Here is a 24,581-nt window from a genome sequence, read left to right as displayed (position 1 = left end):
AGCGCCGCCATCGTCTGCAACATCTGCTTGCCAGCTCACACTCCTAGAGAGTTTCCAAGAAAGCCCCCCCCCCCCCCCTCCTCCTCCCTCAAAGCCTCCTTCCCCACGGGACTAAATTAAAGAACACACATCCTCCCTGAGCCCCCGTGTCTCGGCCTCGGCGGCCATCTGAACATCTTTATCCCCTCTCGTGCCGCGTCCCCCTCTCGGCTTGATGTCCGCCGCGTGGTCGCTTTCGCAATCTGCCTCCTGGCCACCCGCCACTGTTATAGAGTGTTGCCTAACCTGCGTTTCCGTCAGCATGGAAAGAAGCAGAGGCTGGTTTGCATCATCAGCAACAGGAGGTGTGGTTTATAACTGAGGGGCCATTGTTGAGGTAAATGTCAAATCAATGGATGGAGCTGGGACGTTGGCTTCCCTAAAGGAGTGATGCAGAAACCTCCGGCTGCTCTAATCTCACAAGCGGTCCCAAAAAGGCTGTTTACACACACGTGTGTTTGATTTAAACTCCTCTAAGATGTCATACACAAAAAGCCTCACTCGCTCCACTGCTGCAGAAGCCCTCACAGCTATCTGAGTCTAATGTGCACGTGCTGCGGCTTAAGACTGCAATTATACCCTGAACAACATGTCTTTGTTCACCATGGAAACCCATTATTTGAAAGAATGGGAAAGATTTATGTTCCTCGTGGCGAACGTCTTGGCAGGAGGTTCACGGAAGAATCAGACGAGAGGAGAAATGAGTGATCTCACTCGTCCCTCTGGGTCGACTTCGTCCAACATCCCAGTGCAACCCTGCGTCTGATGCACCAATTACATGAGGACATTTGGATCTTTTATTTATTTTTTGCACAGATGATTGACTCCAAAACCACAGATTAAAACTCTTTTTTTGTGTCTTTGTCTCCCAGGGTCTCCGCTTCAATACCAGCACCACCCCCACCCTGCGTCCCTCCTGCCCCACCACCAGCACTACCACTTACCCTACATGGGCCACACGCACTTCCAGTACCCGTACCCTGGTTCTCCAGGTTCCCCCAAGCCAGCAGCGCTTCATCCCCCCCTCACACGCGTAGCCAGCAACCCCACCTTCTCCTCAATCCCCTCACCCTCCTCCGGGTCCCCCAGTCCTCAGCGTGAGACCCCCAGTCCTGGCAGCAATGAGAGCATCAACATGTCCCCACCTCAGCATCCCAACATGTGGCCCCCCCACACACAGCCCCTGTTTTCATTGGCTAATGTCATCTCCATGGCCATGAGCATGGCTCAGTCTTTCACGAACCTGCCCGGCCAGGGGATCCCCTCCTTTCCAGGGTATCACCCCCAGCTTCCCGCTCACATGACCCAGCAGTCCGGTTACCCCTCGGTCTACCAACAGCAGTACCAAACTCCAGGAGAGGCCCAGTACCAAGGCAACCCAGACCAGAGCAATGCCTACCACAGCCCCGACAACACACAAATGGATGGAGCCGCTTTCTTTGCTCAGAACAATTATCCCGGCTGGTTGCAATCTGTCTCTCCGCCTTCCATGGCCTCCACTCCTCCGCCGACTCCCCAGGAGTTCCTGCAACAGGTTGGATTCTCCAGTCCGCCCAGTCTGACCCAGGAGGAAAATCTCCACAGTTACATGACACAGTACCCAGCACAGGGTCCAACTCAGGCCCAGCCCAGTCCACAAACCTCCAGCTCAGACTCCTCGTCAGATCTTTCCCCATCGCCCCCAGAGAGCCCTCAAAGCACTGTGAGTCAGCATTACTCTTATCTCAGGGATTGAATCTGATTTCCAAAGCAAGTCTTTGTATATGCAAATGTGTTGATTCATTAATCAACAAGTCCATGGAGAGAATTCTGATGCTTGATTAATAGTTTGAGCCGTTTGTAAAGCAACAAGTCAACATTCACTGCTTCAATCACATGTGAAAGTCTTGTCTCCATTGTTTGTTTTACATTTTTTGAATTAAACTTCTTGTGAACTGAATATCTTAATGGTTTGAATACTTTGAAAACTAATTATTTGAAAACACAAACTCAGGGTTCTTCACAATTTCCTGACATTTTAAGGGCAAATCATTAATGGAAAAACTTTAAGATGATTCAATCCAACCTTTGTCTTTGAAAACTGCTAAATTTGTATATTTGGTTGGTCAACCCCCAAAAAACATTCTTTTCTAGTTGTAAATTTTTGACATCTTGGATAGAAAAAATCTAATTTGCCCGACATTGACAGAGAGACTTTATTTAAAGTTGATCCATCAAGCTGGGTCAATTTGATGCAAGTTATTTTGCTAATCTTTATTCTGCCTGTGTAGTTATCGTCCTTCAGCTCTCAGCTGCACCCCCCAGTACCTGAGATGAGCGTCAGCGTCCCAAAACCAAAAGTCTCTTCCCCTGAATCTGGTAAGAAATTCTGTGAATGTTCTCTCGTGTTTTTCTCTTACGTCAGATGTAAAATAACTGGACGAGGTTCATGTTTTCACCCCAAACAAACCCACACACATGCTTGTGTATATACACAAACTCCCCCACCGCCAAATAGTCCACGTTTTTCTACTGCGCTCCAGTTTTATAACGTGTTGGGTCTAAATACAGCCTGAAGTTTCTGTCCTGGACAACTTGCCTTTTGAGCTGTTTTCAGTCCCCCACCATCCCCCCTCCCTCTTTCTCTCTGCCGTCTCCTTGGCGACATTATCATCCATTAGCGGTGCCTCTGGAGATGTTGCGTAAGCGCCTGGATGTAATGTCCCATTCAAAATGAACACAACCGTAGGTGTGATGGCGGCCCTGCCCACCGTCGACAGCCAATCGCTGAGCAGAGCAGCTCGTTACCCGCCTCTCCTCCCACATCCACACCTGTCAGTGTTTATTCCCTCCACACGGAGCACAGAGACCCTCTGTTGCAGCCGGGCACCCACCCAGGCCCGCTCTGTGTTTACTGTAAGAAGGACACTTAGTGGGCAGAGTGAGACACTGCAGGATTCTGAAGCCTCAAATTGTCTGCAGATGTGGACTGACTGTTTCTACTCATTACGATCGTCATCAGTTATTATCCCTGCTGTAAATTAAGGCTCTTTAGTGGAGATCTACCAACGGGAGATTATTATTTTAGAAAGTGAGCTATGCTAAAAGTGAGGGTCGTAAGGGGGGGGGACAATCCCAGCTAACATTGAGTGAATGGCGGGTGGTACTCCCAGTCTATCACAAGGCTTACACATAAAACAACCATTCACACTCATGGGCAAATTATATTTCTATAGACTTTGGGAGGACACCCACACTCCAGACCGGGATTTAGATCCAGAACCATCTTATTTAGATGTGGTCGGGCCCCATCGAGCCTTAGGTAAGAAATTGGTGTGACAGACACAACAGACCCCTCATGAAACCACATTTAGATTCACTAGATCCAGATTTTTATTTGGATCTGCACCAAATTACTAACACTCATGATATCAATCCCCTAAACCTGTGAGATTGTTTTTCCATCACGTTTTTTTTCCATGAATTATTTCCCCAGAAATCAAGGAACATGTGGAAACACAACACCACTGCACCACATTGTAAAAGGGTTCCTCTTTAATCAAACTGAGGCCGTCAGGTTTGTTTTGGACCTCTGATCAGGTTAGAGAACAATCATTGTTCAGCCAGTGATTGGCTGTCACTCGTATAAACTCTCTGTCCAGATGATGTAACTTCTCAATCGAGGACACAACTCACAGTTTAAATGACATAAGTCAGGATCCTAGATCAAGGTATTTGCATCATTTTAGTCTAAATGGCTTTAACTCAAACTTTGTCACTCTATATTCCAGAAGTCCAGTCCACACCAGTGACTGTCGGCCGGTTCCAGGTGACGCCCAGCATTGACATCCCTGTGGCTGCTTTGTCCGTACCTGCTGCCCTCCAGCCTGAGGTCAGCAGCAGCACCACGTCAGAGAGCAGCACAGAGGAGCAGGGCGAGTCTGAGACCAGCCTGTGCACCTCCCTCACCATGTCCCCCCCTCACCCACATCCCCAAAGAGGGTCCTCGGTGGTCCTCCAGGAGCTGGACAGGCAGCCGGTGTGGCCCGGGAACCAGGAGCAGCAGCAGGAGCAGCTGACACAGGACAGAGGAGTGGAGGACGAAGACGAGGACGAAGAGGTGGAGGTAGTTGGGGAGCGGCAGAGGACGAAGAAGAGGAGTCGGAGGAGAGCGTACAGCCTCAGCCTGCTGGGGACGTCTGCGGACAGCGGACTCTCGCTGACGGCTGCGGAGATGGAGGGGAGGCCGTGGGACGGGGGGGCGGGCAGCCCTCAGTACACCAATGCCCTTCACCATCTGTGGATGATGACTTACAGCCGCAGCGCTCCCTACCTGAGCAGCGATGACTCAGACAGTGAAGATGGGGACATGGTGGAGGAGCTTCAGGAACTCAGAGAGAGGTAAGAGACCATTACCAGGTATTGTTTTTCAATACAATATATGGCCAGACAATAGATTTCTCACTTTAACATAGTAAATCCACATACTGTACACATAGGAAACTTCAAATGTGATTTGGGAAATTCTGTGATTTTCTTTTTATTGGAAAAACAACAAAGTATTTTCAAAGTTGCAAATTTAATAACATAACATTTGTTTAGCTTTGTACATACATGTTTATGTGCTCAGTTAGACAAATACCGAGATTACTGGCTTTGCATTCCCCGACTTATGCATTTGTCTTCCTTCACCAGACATCTGACCGAGGTGCAGGACCTGCAGGCTGCCCAGAAGAAAGAGATCGAGGAGCTGTATGAGCGGATGGGTAAGGCTCCTCCCCCGGGCATCGTCTCTCCTGCTGCGGTTCTGTCCAGTCGACAGCGCCGCCTGTCCAAGGGAAACGGTTTCCCCTCATCGCGCCGGAACAGCCTGCAGCGCCTGGACATATTGCCACTCCAAGGTAAAGAGGAATATCCAAGAACATCCTCCACTGAATGTGTGAAGACTTTAAGTCCAAAAGGATGGTAACGTGTGAATGTGCTGTTTTTGTTTCCCTAGGTATCATTAGGAGAAACTCTCTTGGAGGCAGCAGTAGCGGCTCCCAGGATAAACCCAGCAAAGGGGTCACCTTTGCCACTGACATAAGTAGAATGGTGAGTGTTCACTGCCTAAACAAACTTCATTCATATAATTATGATAGATAGATAGATAGATTACTTTATTCATCCCCGAAGGGAAATTAAGTCGTCATAGCAGCCGGTATATTTGAATACCATAAAATACAATACAATAGAATAAAATAAAAAATATTGAGGTAGAAAGAATAAAAACAGAAACACATGATAAATAGGTAGATAAGGAGCAGTGGCAAGATTATGGTGATAGTACTGATGATATGATGGTAATGTTATTGTTAGACAGTATATAAAAATAGTACAGTATATATAGTATATAATATAACATAATATATATTTATATATTATAGTAATAATTATACCAATATAATAGCAGTATATAGTAATAATGGCAGCAACAGTATATATAATAATAGTAAATATAATAATAATAACATATACACATGTATAAATATGTGTATATACAAGAATATACAAAGAGTATGATATAATATGATATGATATATAGCAGAGGTATAAATATAAGTATTTGACTATACAATAGATAATATAATATACTATGAGTGTAAGAATATGAAGACAGAGCGTGCAAAAGACAATATTATTGTATAAAATGATATATAATATCAATGAGTTGAACTATAACCGTAAAAATGCTTACTCAAGTCTAACTTTGAATCTTTTCCTCCTCCAGTAAGAAACGCTCAGCTGAGCTGTATATCTGGACTACCTCATCTGAAGTGTGACTCAAAGTGCTCCTACCCGTCCTGAAGGAGGATCACTGAACACTTGTCACACACCCGCCCGCTCGCCGATCAACGGAAACCTGCTTCCCTCTGCCAGTGGTCATTTACCTCAAATGTACAGAAACTGTCACCGGTAGCGCAGAATATTCACCAATCGGATTCCCGTTCAGTCCTGATTGTCCTTGTAAATAAAGTGTCAGAGCCGACGGGTCAGAGGTCACCAGCTTCAGTTCAAGCTGCCGCAGTAAATGTCCCATTACAGTTTGTTTAAAAGGAGACATATCATGCTGTTTTTGTGTGTTTTATTGTTTTTGTGTGAATGTACAAGTTCTGCATAGTTGAAAAGCACAAAGTCTGTGGTAAAGGAAGGAAGGAGGCCTTGTGTTCCAGACAGAGGCTGAAAAGAGGAGCTGCAGCAATCGTGTTATTTTTCAAATAATAACCCAAATTAAAATGATGAGTATGAGCACGATATGTCTCCTTTAAATGTTTTCTGTGATCGAGCTCTTCAGTCGAGTGCTGCAGAGTCGTGGCGACACAATGACCTTGACCCAGATGCCTGATAGCTGCAGTTCTGTCGTCTCACTGCCGTTAATCGCTCTGAACACAGCGACGTGAACCACAGAGAAACTCTTACTTCTCGCTTTCGTACACAGACGACAATATTTTGAATAATCTCATATCTGATGTGGTTAGTTAATGTCTCAGCACAGTTAATATATATTTGTCATGTAGTGGAGCTGACTGCTGCCTTCCTGGGGAACAATGTCACGATGGATTGAACAATTTGATTGTGTTTCAGTACAATTTCTTCAGTGGTTTTGACACCTGATAAGATTCTGACATTTTCAGATGGATGAAGGTGATTTCTCACTTTGTTAAGCAGTATAATGTAAATATCATGAAGATGTTAATGCATCAGGAGGAAAAAAGTTGTGCAGCAGTTCTGAATGTGTGCACGTAGCTTCCTTCAAAAGATACAAAGAGAGCATCACGACAATCTTAGAACAGTATGGAAAGTATTTCTTGATATTGATTTTAGGTTTTAGACTACTGGCTTGTACATGTGTATATAGTAGAATGCATTTATAGATCACGTTTACACTTTCAAAGTAAACTAAATGTTTCCGCAACTTTAATTCTTGCTCAAGCAAAAAAAGACAAATTATTTGTTGCTTGTTTCATGATTCAAGCACCTTGTGCACTTTAGTAAAATCTATCTTGATTCTCAGTCAGTCGAGGAAGAGCTGATGTGTTTTCCTTTTATTTTTTCATGAGGTCGAGTGTATTCTCCAGTTCATGTCCGATCCCAGTGAAGATGATCTGCCCGCCTGCAGTTTGAGATAATTGTGCATTTTGTGGGACAAGCTGTGAATCAGTAGCTGTGGCCTTGATGAGAAAATCCACAACACACACTGAATTTTCTCCTGTGAGATTCATAATATATACAAGAAAGTTCTGAACTTTGAATGTAAATATATAAAATGTGTTGCTTTTTCCAGAAGCTGCTGTCCTGCCATGCTGAATCTGTGCCTTTCCCTTACAATGTCTTACTTTATATTTTTATTCTCGAGATTTGGTGGCTAGATCAGACAGTGTATCCAACTTTGACAAATAATAAATGCAACTGTAAATATCACTTCTCTCGTGTCATCTTTACTGCATATAGTTGGAGAAAACTTCAAATACAATAGATTTTTATTCAACAAATCACTCTTTTTGACATAAATAATACAATTCAACAAGTGGATCCATGTGTTGTTTCAGCTGGGTCATTCTTTGCTGTTAAAAGCTGCTCTAAAGTTAACATTTGCTGACTGGTGTAAAGTATGTGCCCCTTAAACTGTATCCATGTCATATGATCACCAGGGCTGGAAACCTGGCAGGTTGTAATTAATCCTCAATCTGGACTTTTTGTCTAACAGGTAAGAGGTCTGGTTACGGTCCGGGGATTTAGTCCTCATCGCTGACAGCCAAGTTTAATTGATATTAACACGCGGAACTTCACAATCAAGACAAAGTCCACTACAGTGGTGTCTCAACATGGGGGGGGGGAAGAAAAAGCAAAACAGCGGCCAGCAGTGGAATATGAATCAGTGGCATCAGTGTCCACCATAAGTCCCTTCTCGGTTAAGTGCAGGACGGACACGCGGTCCAACAACACCAGGCTGCTTGTGTTTTTCAGTTGGCATCAGTCTTTGTCCCCCGCGCTCTCGCACGTCGGGCCTCCTCATCCAGCTCCTCCACCACCGTCTCCTGGGACACGGAGTAAAACGTGTAGCCGTCTAACGAGCGAGTGGTCAAGGCAGAAACTTGGAAGCAGGAAACATGATGATATCACAGACACAACATGGCAACAAAGTGACGTCAGCGATGCTTTTGTCTCATCACTGCTTGTAAATACAGCAGAGGCTATACAAACTGTATTTATGTTTTATTTACTCTTTGAAACACCAAAAGATACACATCTTTGATTCTATGGTATATAATATAATATATAAAGATTATGGAACCCAATTTGACAGCTGTTTTACATTCTGCCTTAAGGACACTTATAATATTCAGTTTTTGATTCACTATTACGGTAATTTTGGAGGCTGGTGGTTGTGTTGCTGTTTTTAATATTCATAGAACTCTTATTGATATGAATATTAAACATATGAGCCACATATCTGCCAGAAACACTTCAATCAATGTCTTTGTCATAATACGTTTGTCAATATCATTGCATAATATATTGAAATACTACAAACCAGGACCTACACTATTATTTAGCATCTTTTAATTGTGACTTGACCATTATGGCGATTTGAAGAATCAGTCGAGTAGATCATGAGTGAATGTTCACTTTTGGGTGAACTATCTCTTTAAGTGTAGAAGTTTAATAGAGCAAAAAAGTTTGCTTAAAATACTGATGGTGTCCTTTAATAGTTTAATACAATAAGCCAAGAACAGCTGAATATGATGTTCATGTCCTCACAGACCCTGAAGGCATCACACAGCCCCTAGTGCCTAAGTTACCTTTATGTAAACTATACATTTAAAAAGTTTGAACATTTAAAAGTATTTGATCACATTAAGTTATTTAAAGTCTATAATTGACTAACTGTTGGTTTAATTGACTAACCAGCTGGTGAGTAAACCAGATATTCTCGGCACTTCAAGTTTAAATGAGCTAAAAAACTCATTAGCTAACTGTCACGTTAGCATCGTTAGCATCCAGTGAACCAGTCCTTGGGCTTTGACATTCACTTTTAAAACACACATCCGGTCCCGCAGGTGTGTTAGCATTAGCATTAGCCTCAGTATTAAACAACTCAGGGGGTGATGTAACTCCAGCAAATTAGCATGCTAAGCTAACGTTACATAGTTCACCTTGTGTTGACGCTAACAGAAGGATACAGATGCCGAGGACGAGCGCCCCGATGGCGAGCCCCGTCACCGCGTTCCGGCCCCGCAGCCTCACGGTCTTCTTCTTCCACTGATCCATCTCCACCTGCTTGATGAAGTGCATCTGCTCCAGGGACAGACCCGCCTTGATCGGGTCGATCCTGGTGGCGAACGGCGCCTTGGACCCGGGCTCCGTCGGCGTCTTGTCGGCCATGTCTGCTGTCACCGTGCGCGGAGGAGTCGGGATGTTTCCTCACCGGTCACACGCAGCGCGGAGCTACAAGCGAGGTTCCGGTTTAACTCCGACGAGAGGAGTCCATCCGGGTGATGTGAGATCTGCGCTGGGAGGAATGGGTTTCCGCTTACGACCTGTGTGAATGTAACACCGATATGCTACGTCCAAATGTGCCCCCCTTGGCAGCTAAAGGTTCCTAGTAGCAGTTAGAAGAAACAGCTCCATCTTCTGGAAAAACATCGAACACTCACACGGTTTTATTTCCGAGTTGTTTCTCGACAGAAGTCATTTAATACTTGAAAATGGCAAAAAGATCGTTGAGTCACAGGTTTCGAGAAACCGCAGGTGATTTACTGTCTGACGTCCTCATCGACCTGAACAAGAGAAACAAGGAAAACCTGCACAGCTTATCACAACACTACACAAACTTCAAGAACCAGAGAACATGTGGTGAGTGAGTTAATTCTTCATTTTGATTTAATAACGAATAAACATCGTAATTGTTAACATGAGTAAGACAACACATTTGCTATATTACAGCAGCAAGAGTCAGAAATAGGTATCAGTAAGAAATAATAAACATGACATACTCAAGTGTAAGGATAATAATACAGTACTTGTACATATACACAGTGTAAAAAATTGATAAAACTATGTGCAGTGTGAGAACATATACAATGTACATGAACTGTTGCTTTGCTCAGACAGATTATTGCACAGTGAAGAGAGTTAATCCAGAGTTAAAGTGGTTCCAGCAGGGGGCAGTAGAGTGAGTAAATCCCATTAGTTAATTTATCTCCAGGCACCACTAACTGATCAGCTCCAGCAGATTCCTATTAGGCCTAATTACATAGAACACTTAGTTAACGAAGTATAGTTAAGGCCCTGACCAATGTAGTGTCTTGTAGACAATAAGTACAACTTTGAAATATACTGGACGACAGTGAAAAGACAAAGTTTTGCCTTGTCTCTCATCTTAGCTGTGATATTTTTTAGATGCCAAAATGCAGATTCATCCATGATTACACCAAGATATTGAGCACATGTTTACGTGTTTAATGCTCTGGACTCCAGGTATGAATAAAGCTGTGAGCTGTCGTCACTCTGTAAAGCTTCATCCACCTGGGGTTGTGAGTGAGCCCTGTCATTACGGAGAACAACTTGCAATGCAAACTCCCGACTGTCAGCACCTGAGCAAACAAACCCGGCCAATGCAGCGGGAGCTAAAGACTGAGAATAAATATGGACGACACATCTTAATTTCCTCCCACTGTCCAGGAATCAAGCCCAAACATCCCAGATACAAACACTGCTGTCTCCAGGTCTCATCACTTGGATCCCGTGTCGAGCTGTCAATCATGATTTTACACATATTTATAGCTTTAAATGAGTAATTAAAACCAAAATTACTGGGAAAACAAGGATCTGTACAAACATCAGTGTGAAAGAATGTATTTGCTAGAAACATTGACTTTTCGTTTATTCCATGTGCTATCCACTAACATGGAGGAGGCAGGGTTTATGACCTATACTGCAAAAAGCCACCAGGGGGCGAGACACAAGGCGGCTTCACTTTTGTCTGTGTCTTAGCTGACAGTCAATGGATGGAGGATATAAAACAGTTTTAATGACTTGTAATGAACGTCCAGCAGCTTAGTAGTTCAGCAACACCTAAAGTGCACTTTACTAAAATTAATTCACGTGGATTGCCTCTTTTATAAGTTCTGTCTCTTTAACATGCTTTACTCTTTGCCTCATTGGAACATCTAGGCCTACTTGTTATGTTATATCGTCATCCAGAGCACGATTTGTACCTCGGTAAACGATGGGATATATTCATAGTGTTTCATTTGCACTATGTTCAATTAGCATCACGGCAGAGAGCTCATAAATGACAGCGGACACTTTGAGAGTTACGGCTCAGATTTCATTTTATTGATCCCATTTCACAGAAGTAGACGAGATCTCTGCCTGTGTCACTCTACACAGGATTAGTCACACACATTTACTGCCTCCCTTTTACTGCACGCATGATATTGCCTTGCTATTATTTTTTTATTGTTGTATGTATTTTGTATGCTCTGATTATGGTCTGTCACGTCTTTACTCAGAAGGAACGATGGATTTTTCTCTTTTGTGCTTTTGTGAACAACATGTGTCCCTCTCTGCTTTTACCCAGAATGCATCTTGCTCCTAATTAAAGAGCTGAGACTCGATCCTCTGGTCGGATACCACGCCATGGAGTTGCTTCAGCGGTAATAAGAAGCAGCTTATTTGCCTTTTCCCTGCCTCACCTTATACATTGATGTTCTATAGGCTCGTTTTTGATCTTCCTCAGGTTCATGGTCAAGCACCTCACCGATGTGCTCACCTCCACCACACTTCGAGCAGCAGCTGCCGACAGACGCTTTGAGGATGCTGTGTTTGACAAGATCAAGGATAAGTTCCCCGTGTTAGTCTTCGCCTGCGTGCAACTCGCCAGCAAACTGTTTAGCATAGAGGACGTAAGTTCCGAGACGTCTGCCCTTGATAACTTTCAATTCCCTGCAATTAAAAGTAAATAAATCTCCCGATAATTGCTCTAACGATTTTTAGGTAATCACAAACATGGCTGCTGTGCACTTTCTGCACACAGCCGGCCTCAGTGTTTCCAAGCAGACGCTCCAAGAGACAGAGATGATGATCCTGAAAGCACTTGATTTCAGACTAAATACCCCGAATCCTCTGACATACATAGAGCTACTTCTGGAGGTCCTCGGTAAGACATCACAAACACAGAGCAACTATATGAGACTACAGTAATGGGAAGAACTGCACTGATCTGTGGTGATTTTAACTCTGATAGGTCACAATGAGTCGTCTGTGCCTGTGGAGGAACTCTACGACTTGTGCCACCACGTTCTGCAGTTCGTCAGCCTGGACAGAGCAGCCGTCTACGACTCGTTGTTGAAGATGACCACCCGGTGTAACTGCCCCTCCAGAGAACAGAGGTATTACATCTGGGTTTGAGACAGATTCCCTGATGTCTTGGGGACAGGTGGTTAGCGTCATGGTACAATGAAGAAGCTGATGGATGAGCTGTTGAGGTAAACTCCAAACAGCTGGGAACTGTCAGTGTTGTTTTAGTTTCAAACTCTGTCTTGTGTTATCAGGTTTCCTCTGTCTTGTCCCCTGGGAACATTTTACCCAAGAGCCTTTGGGCTTTTTAACTTTGCAGAAAAACACATATAACGCACTGGGTGAAAGAAACTCATCATATGTGTGTGCTCAGTTTTTAATTTAAGAATGACTACAGCCTAGTGTTGTTAGTAGGGGTAGTTATTAAACCTGTGATAAGTGGTGGAGTTTTTTGGCCACTTGGGGGCAGCAGAAACGAGCTGTGAATACGAAATTGATGCCAACTTGTTAGCAAACATTTGCCTATTTACACATCCCGCAGACATGTAGCATTTGTGGCCACCTGGCAAATGTACAGTCCAATATTTACTCTCTGAAATAACTTTAATCTTGTTTAAAAACCAGAGAGAAGTTTGTGACAGTGACTGAGGACTGCATGCTTCTCGGTGTTGGGGTCATCGCCGTGGCTACGTTCACCCACTCTGTCCGGATATGGGCAAAGGTAAAACACACATGGTTTATATGAGTGTGAATTCCCCTTTTTTTTATTATTAATTACAGTCATTTCATCACTATAAACAAGTCATCATCTTTAACCTGCTTCACTTAATGTTAATGTGTACGTGTATATAATCCTTACATCTGTATGTATTCATGTAGAATTGCTTTGTTTTCATGCGTCACAGGTTGTGGAAGAACTGAGTCATATCACAGGAATCTCAAGCAAAAGCATCCGCGACTTCACCCATGTGATACTGGTGCATATTGTTAGACCCAGTTCCCCTGCAACACCAGGTCGAGTCCTGATGACACACACCTACTGAGCACTGTGTCGTACTGTCACTGTTTGTGGTGGAGGTTGTGTGTTAGTCGTAGATGTACCATGATGTTTGGAACAAGAAAAAGGGGATTATAGTTTAATGAAGTGTAGATACAAGAGAGAATAATACTAGTCTGTGTGTCAGGAGTTGAAGTATATCTTCTTTATTTTGATTGTATATTCTACAAAGCTTAATTGATAGTGATTTGTTGTGTTGTGTGAATCAGTTAAGATGTTGACCTGTCAGTATAACAACCTTGTTGTTGCCATTAACAATATAAATATAATAAACATTACATTGACCTCACCACATACTGTATATTTCCACAGTTTTTGCATTTCCCATGACATATTGTTCCTTTGCCTTAATTTAGATGCATTGTGGTTTGTTGTTATATTTGTGTTTTATAGTCAATATGTCATTGCACATAACATGCATGATATATGACTCTTCCTTGTTTTGTTTTTGAGACTGGGGGCAGTAGTAGCTGAATTTAATGTGACAATCCACTAAGCTATGTTTAGAATTCATCATATTTAAAAAGTTTCCTGCAGAACATTAGAGATAAACACAAATTTTTAATGACTTCTAAGTCTTTTTAAATGACCTACAGTTCAGCTTCACTTCTCACAGGAGATGGCACCCACAGAACAGACGATCAGGGTGAGGAGTTGGAATAAAAGATGAAACATTCTCCTTATTCCAAGTCAGTGAAGCACCTAACTAATATAACAGCAGCTATTTTAAGGTAAAAGAAAGTTGTACTGCTTTAGTGATCTGATGGAGTGCAGACTGTGATCTACGAGAACCATAACAAGTCAGGCAAGTGGAGTCGGAGTGTGACAGAAACTCTTCTCAGAAAGCTGTGAGCGTCCTGCACGGTTGGTTAAGAAGTCGTCTCTGTCTCGTCCTCTTCAGATTCTCTAGAGAAAGTTTATTAAAATTGTGTGGAACAGTGGTTGTCGCTCTCAGGAAGTCGTCCACTCAGAGTCTTGTGATCTCCTCGCTGTTTGTTTGGTTGAAGAGGTGTTTCATCTTGTTCTCGCTCTTCAGGATGTCTCGGCTTTGCGTTTGTTTGCTCGCTTCCCCTCGGGTGGATCCATTTAATACGCCTCCTCTCACATGCTCAGATCTGTGATTGTTATGATTCTATGCAGGGTGTATACTTTACAGCCTTGGAAAAAGAGAAGGAGAAAAATCGGTGTTCCCGATGAAATCAAACGTATTGGCTTGCAGTGAAAGCGTGGCCACATATATAATAACACCTGAGAAGATGAAAAGGAACAGAAGCTCGAACGAGTGAATGGATAAAAAGGGAAAGCAGCAGGTAGCGAGGGGAAAATGGTCGGTCGAAAACCTGCTATAAACCTGCAGCGCAAAACATATCCCAGGAAACTTACATCTGGATGCCAGGGGGGGTTTTCCTCGGTGGGGGATCTTTGAAGTCATTGCCAGCTCTGCAGTAATGCTCTGGGTTCCACTGGAGATGGCTCGGAGGCAGGACACCGAGCCTTTGTTCCACCGGCTCAGACGAAGCACTTTTCCCAGAGCTGCACGTGGGGGGGGCGACTGCAGGTGGCATGCAAAGAGGGTTTGGAGTCTGGCTGTCTAGGAAAGCCATATTGAATATTGAATACCGCTATTATGCAACTGTATGGTTGGATTTCCAATTCCTGAGTCTATGTAGTGGGTTGTTGCCTCCACCGAGGAGGTCGGGCTTCTGTCTGTTATTTGTTTGTTTAATTGTTAGTTAGGAGGATTAAGCAAAAACAACTTAACCAATATCCATGGAAACTTGTGGAAGGGTGTTGCACGACCCAAGGAAGAGCCAGTTCAACTTGATCAAAGGGTGAATCGGAGTGTTTTCAATATTTCCGTCGTTTTCTTAGAGAATCGTTCATGGATCTCGATAAAAATGTTCAGATATTGGTGCAGATCCAAATAAAAATCTATATCCAATCTCCTCACTGTCATTGCTGTATTTTTTACTTACAAGCTGTGCAGCAAACATGAACCATGACGGTAACAAACAACTTGTGCATCTCAGGAATCTCTTGTTTCACCTCAAAAGGAGCATCGATGCAGTAGATCCAGTGAAAGGAGTATTCTCTTTCAGGAAGTGCACCACAAACACATTTGTTGTTACCGAGGTTGTCAGCACCCTGTCGCTCCGAGTTCTGAGGTAAGACTCCTGTAACGTAACAGATGGCAGCCAGCGAGTGTAGAAGAGCATTTACAGGCTCAGCCATCATCGGGTGTGAAATCATGTCGGAGAAAACAAGGCTGTAGGAGCGTGTAACACCTGCTTCCACTGTCAGGTGTCAGGTGTCAGGTGTATTAACTGTGTGTGATCGACTGCTGCTAGGCTCTGTAGCCACAAAGCTAAAGGTAACGTTAAGCCAAGACTTGTACAGTTAACCACGAGTTGTTATGAGAGGAAGCGTTGCCACAAACTTTAAAATTGAAAAAGTTAATTCTTGTTTTTTACGGATTTAATTTAAATTCAGTAGAAATGCAAATATGTCTTCAAGAAATTTAATAAACCTGTGTGTTCTTCTGAGAAATAAACATTTGTTAATTAAACATTCATTGAATTGAGATTCATGTATAATTAAATTATACTTTTAATCTTTATCTGCAAAGTTCGTTTCTACACCTCTGGGAGACAATTATACTTTGAGCAGTTAAATGTTTTTGAAAGTGACATTTTAAGGATTTTTTATGAATAAAACATCGACAGTAAACAGATCAGAAAGTGAGTATTTAAGTATTTAACTATACGTTGCCTAAGGGTGTCAGATGGATCCCATACAAATGATCCTTGTATTAATATGCAGCACTGTAGATATACAGCTTGTGTGTATATGAAGCTGTGATGCTTCACCTCAGTCACTCGACAGACCTGTGAGAGATGAAAGCAGGAACATGATGTTGTGAAGTTGTCCGCTGTGAACAACCCTCTCGTATTTCCGTCCCAATGATGTGTTTCCATGGAGATCCCACGCATCTGGTAAACAGACACCCCCCCATGGAGACGTACACAACAACTTTACAATTGTTCTTTACTTATTTTAATATAATTCTGCCTCAGGTTACCGTTTACCTCGGACTACATATTGTTTTGGAATTGCGATGCTGGAAATACACGTCCTCAGGGAATATGTTTTTTATTTCTGACTTTACCAAATGAGCAAATCAGCTCTTTGGGGATCTGCCTTGTCTCTCCCTAGCAACTGTTGCTATGCCCACTGTTGCTGCTCTAGGAGTCGGAGCAGCTTTTCATTTTCTCTTATTGTGCTTTATCATTTATTCCTTCTTTTTATATTACGTTTTATTTAAACACACAGAAGCTATAAAGGATAATGAAACAGTTATATTTAAGGTTCAGGTCTTTTACTTAAGTAAAGGTAGCAGTGGCACTTCCTGAAGAGGCTCCATTTATAAACTAATGGATTAATCGATGTTTAACAAATGACTTGGTCTACTAATGTTTTATAGATCCTTTAAAAGTCATTAATAAGAACAACTTTTGGACTCTGGGCTGTTACTCCTCTTATTTCCTGGGATGCAGGACATTTAAACTCAAATCAATTCGTGCAAAACTTAAAACATCATAAATATGGACAAAACAATGAAGCAAATGAGGAATGTTAATGATACGAGAAGGAAAATAATATATGTTTGTAAAGACTGTGTCAGAATAATACATTAATAATGTGTTTCACATTTTCAGAAGGATTGAGGTTATAAATGTAAGTCTGACATTTATACAGCTTCTTGGTTCTTTAGTAAATCACTTTTGATAAACACTGGAGGAGGAAATAAAAGGTTCTATAATCCATCATCAATAGAAAGTAATCCAGATGTCCTGCAGCCTTTTTTCTACACAGGCAGTGAAATGATCCATTGGCGGAGAGGTCGACCTGAAATATTAAAGAGTTTAAACTAAAAAGGAGCCAAACAATGTCTTGGAGGCAGATTTGTCACAACTTGGCAAAATGTGTTTTTGTCCTTCATCTGTAATCACCGATTTAAAAAGCATTGGTAAATAAAGTAGGGAAGAGTAAACCTCATTTTAAATGATGCCTCATCAGAAAGTTTGAGGAAGTATCACTACATTCAAAATGAAGAAAAACTTAAAATGCCAAATTTACCTAAATTACCAAAATTTAAAAATGCTGATAAAAGACGCAGGGATCTTTCATTCACAAATCAGCATTACACCTGAGAATCATTTAAATCACCTGCAGGCATCACACACAGTTCTCCAGAGGAGCTGCTGAGCTGCAGTGGTCTAACAGAGGATCCAGCCGGGCCGGGCTTCACTGAGTCGCTGTCAGACTTCTCCAGCTTCTCCCTTATGTTTCTCCCTCCATTAATCTCACTGTGGTCAGTTGAAGGAACCTTCACTGTTCTCCATTCTTTATATTCAGACCCAGGGAAAAGTACAGTGGAGGACACACAGAGAAGGATGTGGCAGGGTTTGATTCAATGCTGGTGGAGACGCATGGGTTTCTGATGGTGGTGGTGGTGGTGGTGGTGGGGGGTGGATTCCACTGTGACCAACTCGTCCATCACACTCACACACACACACACACACACACCGTGGCAGATAGCCTGCACCAGTGCCTGTTTCCATGGCCTCCCTCAGGTATTTCTCATTTCCATTTGCAGAGAGGAGGGAAGCCTTTTAAAGTACAAATATGCCCTTTGGCAGGTTTGTCATGTCTGCCAACTGAAGGATATATTTAGGTGCACTGCTCACAAGCTCAGACCTATGATGTTGGCAAGTGTCAAACATGAGAGCAAAAGGTTTTTCCTTCTTTCTGAGAGACTGTGTAATTAGTTTTTTTTAATGATTTAGTGCCCATCATAGGCCGGGAGGACACAAATATTATATTTGAACTTTAATATCAGTCTGTACTAATATTTATTATGATAAACGTCACATTTTTTTTGTTTAAAGACTGATTTATGCCTCTGAGTGAAGGGTTGTGGTGTTTAAACTCTTCTTTATGCACGAATGACACATTAATAAAGAGTTAAACCCATAAACTGCAAATAAAGATGGACAACGTGTCTCCTGTTTCTCCCACTATCCAGAAATGGAGCCAAAATAACCGTGATACTAACGTTGTCGTGTTGATTATTAAATGAACATATTCAACAGGTATTTTTACTTTTTTATTTGGTCCATGTCCGATCCACTGACATGGAGAAGGCGGGGTTTATGACCTACACTATTAACAATCCATGGTTCCACCTGCTCACAACTATTATACTATATAATACAGTATATTGTTCTATTTCTACTGATGAAAATGATATTCTGATAAATGTAGCTTTTACCTTGCACCTCATATCCCTCTCTTAGTAGTAGTAATAGTAGATCTTTCACAAAAAATACACACATTAAAGCAGTAATATACACAAACAGTAGAAAACTGGAAAAGGAGTTCTTGATTCGATGCCAGTGAAGCTCGGTGAAGCTCACACTTGAACGGACAAAGGTCAAAATAGCTCTTGAAGTTTATTCACTGTGTCTTAACAGGCTGTCAGAGAAGGTAGAGTCTCCAAATCAGTGGTGCCTGAGAAGTAAATATACTCTGTGCTGCACTGGGAAAGAAGTGGCTGCACAACTGCACCGACGGGTTCTACCTCTCTTCAGTTCATATCTGAATACTGGTTTGCAAATTAATTAGAGAATAAGAAGATTACAGCTAATGCCAGATAAGGACATTATCTGCCGCTAAGTAATCTGAGCGAATCAGCACTTTGTGTGGCGGTAAATAAAACAGCATTTAAAATAAGACCACTGTGCAATAAGAGGGCCACATTATTATCATTATTTAAAACTGGTGGTGCTATATCATTACATCTATAAGTAAAACTAGACTGAAACATGACAGTTGCACAGTTGTCCCTGGCCTCTCCTCTCTCCCCCACTTCTCTCCCCTCACCCCAGCCGGTCGAGGCAGATGGTCACCCTCACCGAGTCGGGTGTCTCCCCATTAATCGGCAAGTGTTTGCTCTTTGTTGGAACTGTTTTGTTTCAGTAAAGTATAACAAGGTCTAAATCTTAATGTCCCAAACGCGAGCTGACAGGCCTTCGCTCCGGACTGAGCCTGATGCAGCGATTTGAAACTATAGAATCAATATAAATTGTTCTAAAACACCTTTAAAATGTCCTTTATCTTTGATCTTTTAAGGAAACTGTGTGTATTAATGTGCGTCACACACCTCACAGGTCGATGCCATGGAGCAGCGTGTGTAGTTATTGTTGCTCCATCCTCCCCTGATTGTGATTCTGGCTGATGGGCCTGTAATGTTATTGAGTGATGGAGGAGGGGGAGGAGGGGGAGAAGGGGGAGGAGGTCAGGATAATGTCTGACACCGACCCACCTTCTGTCCATCTATCATTTTAAATGGCACACGCCGTGGTCCTGCCAGGGTGGAGGGGTGGGGGGGTGGGGGGGGGGATTGAAGTTTGATTGGCATCGACCTTGTTTGCGTTGAATAATTATGAATGATTTAAGGTATTAGTTCCTCCTCTGGTCTCATGAATAATCCATGAGACCTGCCTCCTGCCCCCCCACTGGATGTTTGTTGCTGAGCTGCCTCTGATCTCCTGGGACCTCCCGTCAAGCTGGAGAGCACACTCATACCGGAAGTGCTTTATTCTTTTAAATGCACACGTGCCTTCAACGAATTTATCTTGCAAGGTTATAGTATTTTACTTTATTATTTTTTAAAACAGTTCCATCTGTTTTATATGTGCTATTTTTCTCTTTCCTATTAATTTTAAATGTTTCATTCAAATTCATCCTTTTATTTTTAAAATTTATAAAAAAATTTCTATAAACTTAGTCTCTGTGTTATTTTTAAATTAATGTTATCTGTGAATATGGTCCCTGATAATCCATATACATCTCTTCTATTGGTGTTTTTTTTTTTTTTATATTGCCTCTTGGAATCTTTTGACCTCTTTAATTCTGCTCTTTCTGCTCTTTTATTTATTTTCTATTAACTTAGTCTCTGTGTTATTTTGTGTATATGGTGCATGATAATCCCTCAAACGTAGTTGATATATCTTCTATTTGTGTGTGTTTATTTTTTTATGCGTATTCTCATTTCATTTCGTGGACATTGCAGATGTGTTATTTTGAAAAGCAGCACCGGAAGTGTGCAGCCTGACAGCTGCGGGGATCTTCACGCATCGCTCGGCGGCTCCGCTCCATGTTGCGGCGCTGCGTGGCACTGGGAGGAAGCACTGGGGGGAACTGGGAGCTACTGGGAGCTACTGGGACTCACTGGGCACCGACTGGCTCCGGCTGCAGCGCGCACACAGGTCGTGAATGGCACCGACCCTTGGCACAATCTGCAGCCGAGAAGAGAGCCGCGATCCCGGGCAGCCCTGCGACCTGCAGGCGTCGCTCGGTGCGGAGGTTTCCAGCCGAGCTGCTCCGGAGCGACTGGGACCAGGTCGAGTGAATCCCCGGGAGAGAGGAGCCGCTGCAGAGCCGGAGGCAGCCGGGTGATGCCGGAGCTGGACTGAGAGGTAATGAACCCTTCATGAACTTCCACTGCTCCTCTACTGCTCCTCCATGTCCTAATGTCAGAAGTTGATCACGTCTCTAATCAGGTGTTTGTGTCGGAGGTGTCCGGCTCAGCCAATCAATAATCCATAATGCTCATTTCTTGCCCGGGCTCATGGGCAAAGCTCAGTCAGTTGCTACTAAGCCAATAACCCCCCCCTCCCCTTCCCCAGTAGTGTTTAACGAGATGGACTTATCTGCTGCTTTGTGCACAACAACACGCGTTTCAATGCCTGCAGATCGCAACATGTGTGTTTGCTGTAGATCTGCATGTGCAACATATTGTCTAGTGTGTTTTTCATCTTCTGCTTGAAGTCATTCATATACATATAAGACACCACTGCAGGATTTTTCATTTTTGTCTGGTTTTAATATTTATTTGAGAGGATTAAATGTTTTTTTTTTCTATTCTCGAATCTACTGGAGACATTTATCCCCAAAATTCTGAAATTCAGGAATGAATGTAAAGATATAGATTCAAGAAAAATCAGAATCAGAATCAGAAAGTATTTATTGCCAAGTAGGTTTACACCTACCTGGAATTTGCTTTGGTTATTGCTGCATACAATGAACATAGAAACATAAAAACACAATAAATACACCACACATAAGAAAAACAATAGTAATAATAAAAAACCCCAATATATATTTACTCACTATTTACTTCTTATTTACTCGCTTTTTCTAATATTTATACAAGGTAGCATTTATTTAGACATAAACATATCTATATAAAAATATATAAAAGATAAAAGCTATCAAAAGTGAAGTAAAAGGTGAAATGCACAATGCCCAATACAAAAAGCAAAACAGTGATCTAGATCCTAATCTGTAGACAGGCCACTGCAAGTTAAAGACTCCAGGCTCTGCTGTATCCAGGAGGGTTAAAGCATGTTTACATTATTAAAAACCAATATCTGCCCTAATATGTTCTTACCTTGCTGGGGAAAATACTTCAAGGTGCACGTACAGGACTATTATAGAGTACTTGTGTAACCTATATTCATCGTATACCCTCCCTAGAAGGGGGTTGCCCACCCAGACAACCCACCGTCCATAAAGTAAAGAGGTTTATATGGAAGAAGCTGTTCTTACTTGCTCAATGGCTCCAGGCCAGCACCTACCTCACTCTACACAGCCTATTATCTGACATCTGGTCCTTCTCGACAGGGACTTATGTGGTAATAGTATGTTTCTACAAAGGCCGTTAATCTGCGTAATGCCTGTTGTTTTGCAAAGGGAAAACACTTATTTCCCGTTGATCACCAGTCGCCACTTTTATATGGAGGAACATGATTCTGCTCAGGATCAGGAATGTGAGAAGAGGAAGAGGAGAATCTCAGTTCTTGGTGTTTTCCCACCGTGTTTACTCGGTTACATGGTTAGACTAGAACATGGTTAGAGGTTTGTCAGACTTGCAAAAGCTGTCACTGCAGAGAATGTCATGTTTAGAGCATAGTTTACACACACACAGACACACAAACACACACTCACACACTTACAATAATGGCATCCAGAGAACTGCTGTGATAGAACCTTTTTCCCCCCCAGAAAAATAGGTCTGCAGACGGGTGAGATTTGAGTTCCAGTGTACTCATGGTTTTTGCATGAGGCTGGAGATGCACGCCGTCTCGCTGTACTTTCCTTTATTCAAGTTCTTGGTTGTCAGCTCCGCTCGGCGCAGATAAAAGACAGTCATCCTCAAAGCCGTCTCTCATCACATCAGTGACATGTGCTAGTTTTTTGCTTTTCTCCTGCTCCCTGAGTCCTGACACACATCTGTGAGTTCACAGTGTGGAGGCTCTCCATTATGAGATCATGATGTTTTTTTCAGTCCATCAGCTCTAAACTTTTTGTCTTTCAGTGCTTATCTTGCTCCGCTCAAGGGGTGGTAGGGGTGGGGGGGGGGCGGGTAAGTGACAAGGCCTTGTTTTCCACAGCCCGAGCCAGCACAGACCCTGCTGTCACGCTCACTGACAGGCCAGGGGTTCAAATCAAAAGACTCCGCTGCAGCTAAAGGACGAGGAGGATTTCTCTGAAACTTAATTTGACAAAAAACAGCCTCCGGCCTCCCATTGTGCTCAACAAACCTGCAGTATAAATAAAACATGTGTCCAATCTATGAATGCAAACCGACTCTCTTAACTTACTTTGCGTCAGTATTGCACCAGATTCAATTTGTAAAAACTGTTCATCGGAGTCGAGGCTCATGTATGTTCATCGTTAGATACGGAAGTAGACGGAACCTTTTGTACGTTCTCCGACTTCATTTCCATGTTTTTCTGCTTGTCTTCGGAAAGCTTACGAATACGAACACAACAGATGAAACGGAGCAGTACCAATGGAAATCCTGAGGGGGCAGTGTAGAACAAGTGAAACGATCAGAAGACGCAATGTATAAATTTCATTTCATTTTTTTGAGGAGAGACTTTGTAAGTTGGTAAGATACTTCCAGCATCTACATGATGTTACTTTGCCCGTTACAGCCGCTATTGCTTCTTTCTTCAAAAGTATATATTATCGCAACTTCTCAGAGACTCTCGAATCTGCGCTGCCCTCTAGTGGATGTATAACAGCTATACCACTTTAGAAGACACATTGAGGTGTTTGGGCGGTGGCATTTAAAAGTGAGATATCTCTTCTCGTACGTAAATGAGCTTGTGTTTAAAGATAAATGCATCTCAGTGACCAATCCTTAACATATTACCCTCTCAGCCACTAAACCTCTTAATACCACTTTGGATTTCCTCCATATTGTTAATTGGTTCATTTATTCTCTATGCCAGTAGATATCTGTCGGGTAGACGTAAACATCCGGATATTTGTATTGCAAACACTATCGTGTCCCTGCAGAACAAATAACATCTTAGTTGTACACACATGTGTTTCACTGGGCGTTTTTACAACAGGCCTCAGTAATTGTACGGGGGGGGGCTTTGTCCACCCAAGAAGAGCAACAACAATAATGTACACTGAAACAACAAAGTCCTCCAGCGGCAGTCGGATGATGAGAGGCCGTGTTTGTCTCCTGTTTCCAACCAACACTTGGTTTTTATTTATTTTTATTCTGTAAGCATGACCACAATAATCTCATAACCATAAATAAACGTCTTTTATTAAACCGTAAAATCAAAGGCTCCCTAACATTAAAAAAGATGTTTGCTTAACCATAGACAAGCTGAGGCAAAGTGGGCGCATCAAAAAAGGCAAATTACAGGATTTTGTCATAAAATTATATATATAAAAAACCAGAGAGTGATATTAAACAATAAATGTTCCTTTGCAGAGTCGCCAGCGGTTGTTTATAGTCGGTTTCACGCGACTGTTCCTCGTAACAAATGCACCACGTCTGAAACGGCACTTTGTGTTCTTTCAAAGTGGTTGGAGTTAATTAGGAGACTTCAAGCAGGACTGTTCCCTCCGATATGAAAAGGTCTGCTTTTTAATGAGCTAAAATGGCTCGTTCTGGTGCGAGTCCACGGCCGAGCCCGACTGCACTGGGTGTCGCCCTCTGAATCTTATCAGCTCTGGAAATGTGAGATTGTTTCCTGCAGTGGGAATAAAGGTGTCGTCCTCTGGGATG

The 24,581-nt window shown here is 42.6% G+C and overlaps 3 protein-coding genes across 3 annotated transcripts in view; 2 read left to right on the top strand and 1 right to left on the bottom strand.

Moving 5' to 3' along the window:
• The window catches only part of wnk4a (WNK lysine deficient protein kinase 4a), a 39,509-nt gene extending 32,032 nt beyond the window's left edge, over positions 1 to 7,477 (top strand). The window contains exons 16-21 of the mRNA XM_061094820.1: positions 912 to 1,741; positions 2,310 to 2,397; positions 3,810 to 4,419; positions 4,714 to 4,919; positions 5,018 to 5,112; positions 5,789 to 7,477. Of these exons, the coding sequence (XP_060950803.1) occupies positions 912 to 1,741; positions 2,310 to 2,397; positions 3,810 to 4,419; positions 4,714 to 4,919; positions 5,018 to 5,112; positions 5,789 to 5,791 (1,832 nt within the window). The 3' untranslated portion in view covers positions 5,792 to 7,477. The remainder of the gene's footprint in view (positions 1 to 911; positions 1,742 to 2,309; positions 2,398 to 3,809; positions 4,420 to 4,713; positions 4,920 to 5,017; positions 5,113 to 5,788) is intronic.
• Positions 7,478 to 7,520: 43 nt separating this feature from the next.
• LOC133027731 (cytochrome c oxidase assembly factor 3 homolog, mitochondrial) lies at positions 7,521 to 9,487 on the bottom strand. The gene is made up of 2 exons (XM_061094821.1): positions 9,243 to 9,487; positions 7,521 to 8,125 (listed from the first exon to the last, which is right to left on the bottom strand). Exons 1-2 carry the CDS (start codon positions 9,442 to 9,444, stop codon positions 8,022 to 8,024), a joined length of 306 nt encoding a protein of 101 aa, XP_060950804.1. The 5' UTR covers positions 9,445 to 9,487; the 3' UTR covers positions 7,521 to 8,021.
• A 280-nt stretch (positions 9,488 to 9,767) lies between these two features.
• Positions 9,768 to 13,508, top strand: cntd1 (cyclin N-terminal domain containing 1). The gene is made up of 7 exons (XM_061095570.1): positions 9,768 to 9,915; positions 11,645 to 11,720; positions 11,804 to 11,969; positions 12,061 to 12,223; positions 12,311 to 12,455; positions 12,988 to 13,084; positions 13,269 to 13,508. Exons 1-7 carry the CDS (start codon positions 9,768 to 9,770, stop codon positions 13,404 to 13,406), a joined length of 933 nt encoding a protein of 310 aa, XP_060951553.1. The 3' UTR covers positions 13,407 to 13,508.
• Positions 13,509 to 24,581: the final 11,073 nt, after the last annotated feature.

The sequence above is a fragment of the Limanda limanda genome, chromosome 21 (assembly GCF_963576545.1).
Source record: "Limanda limanda chromosome 21, fLimLim1.1, whole genome shotgun sequence".
NCBI classification, from domain to species: Eukaryota; Metazoa; Chordata; class Actinopteri; order Pleuronectiformes; family Pleuronectidae; genus Limanda; species Limanda limanda.
This window is presented reverse-complemented; position numbering and strand designations above follow the sequence as displayed.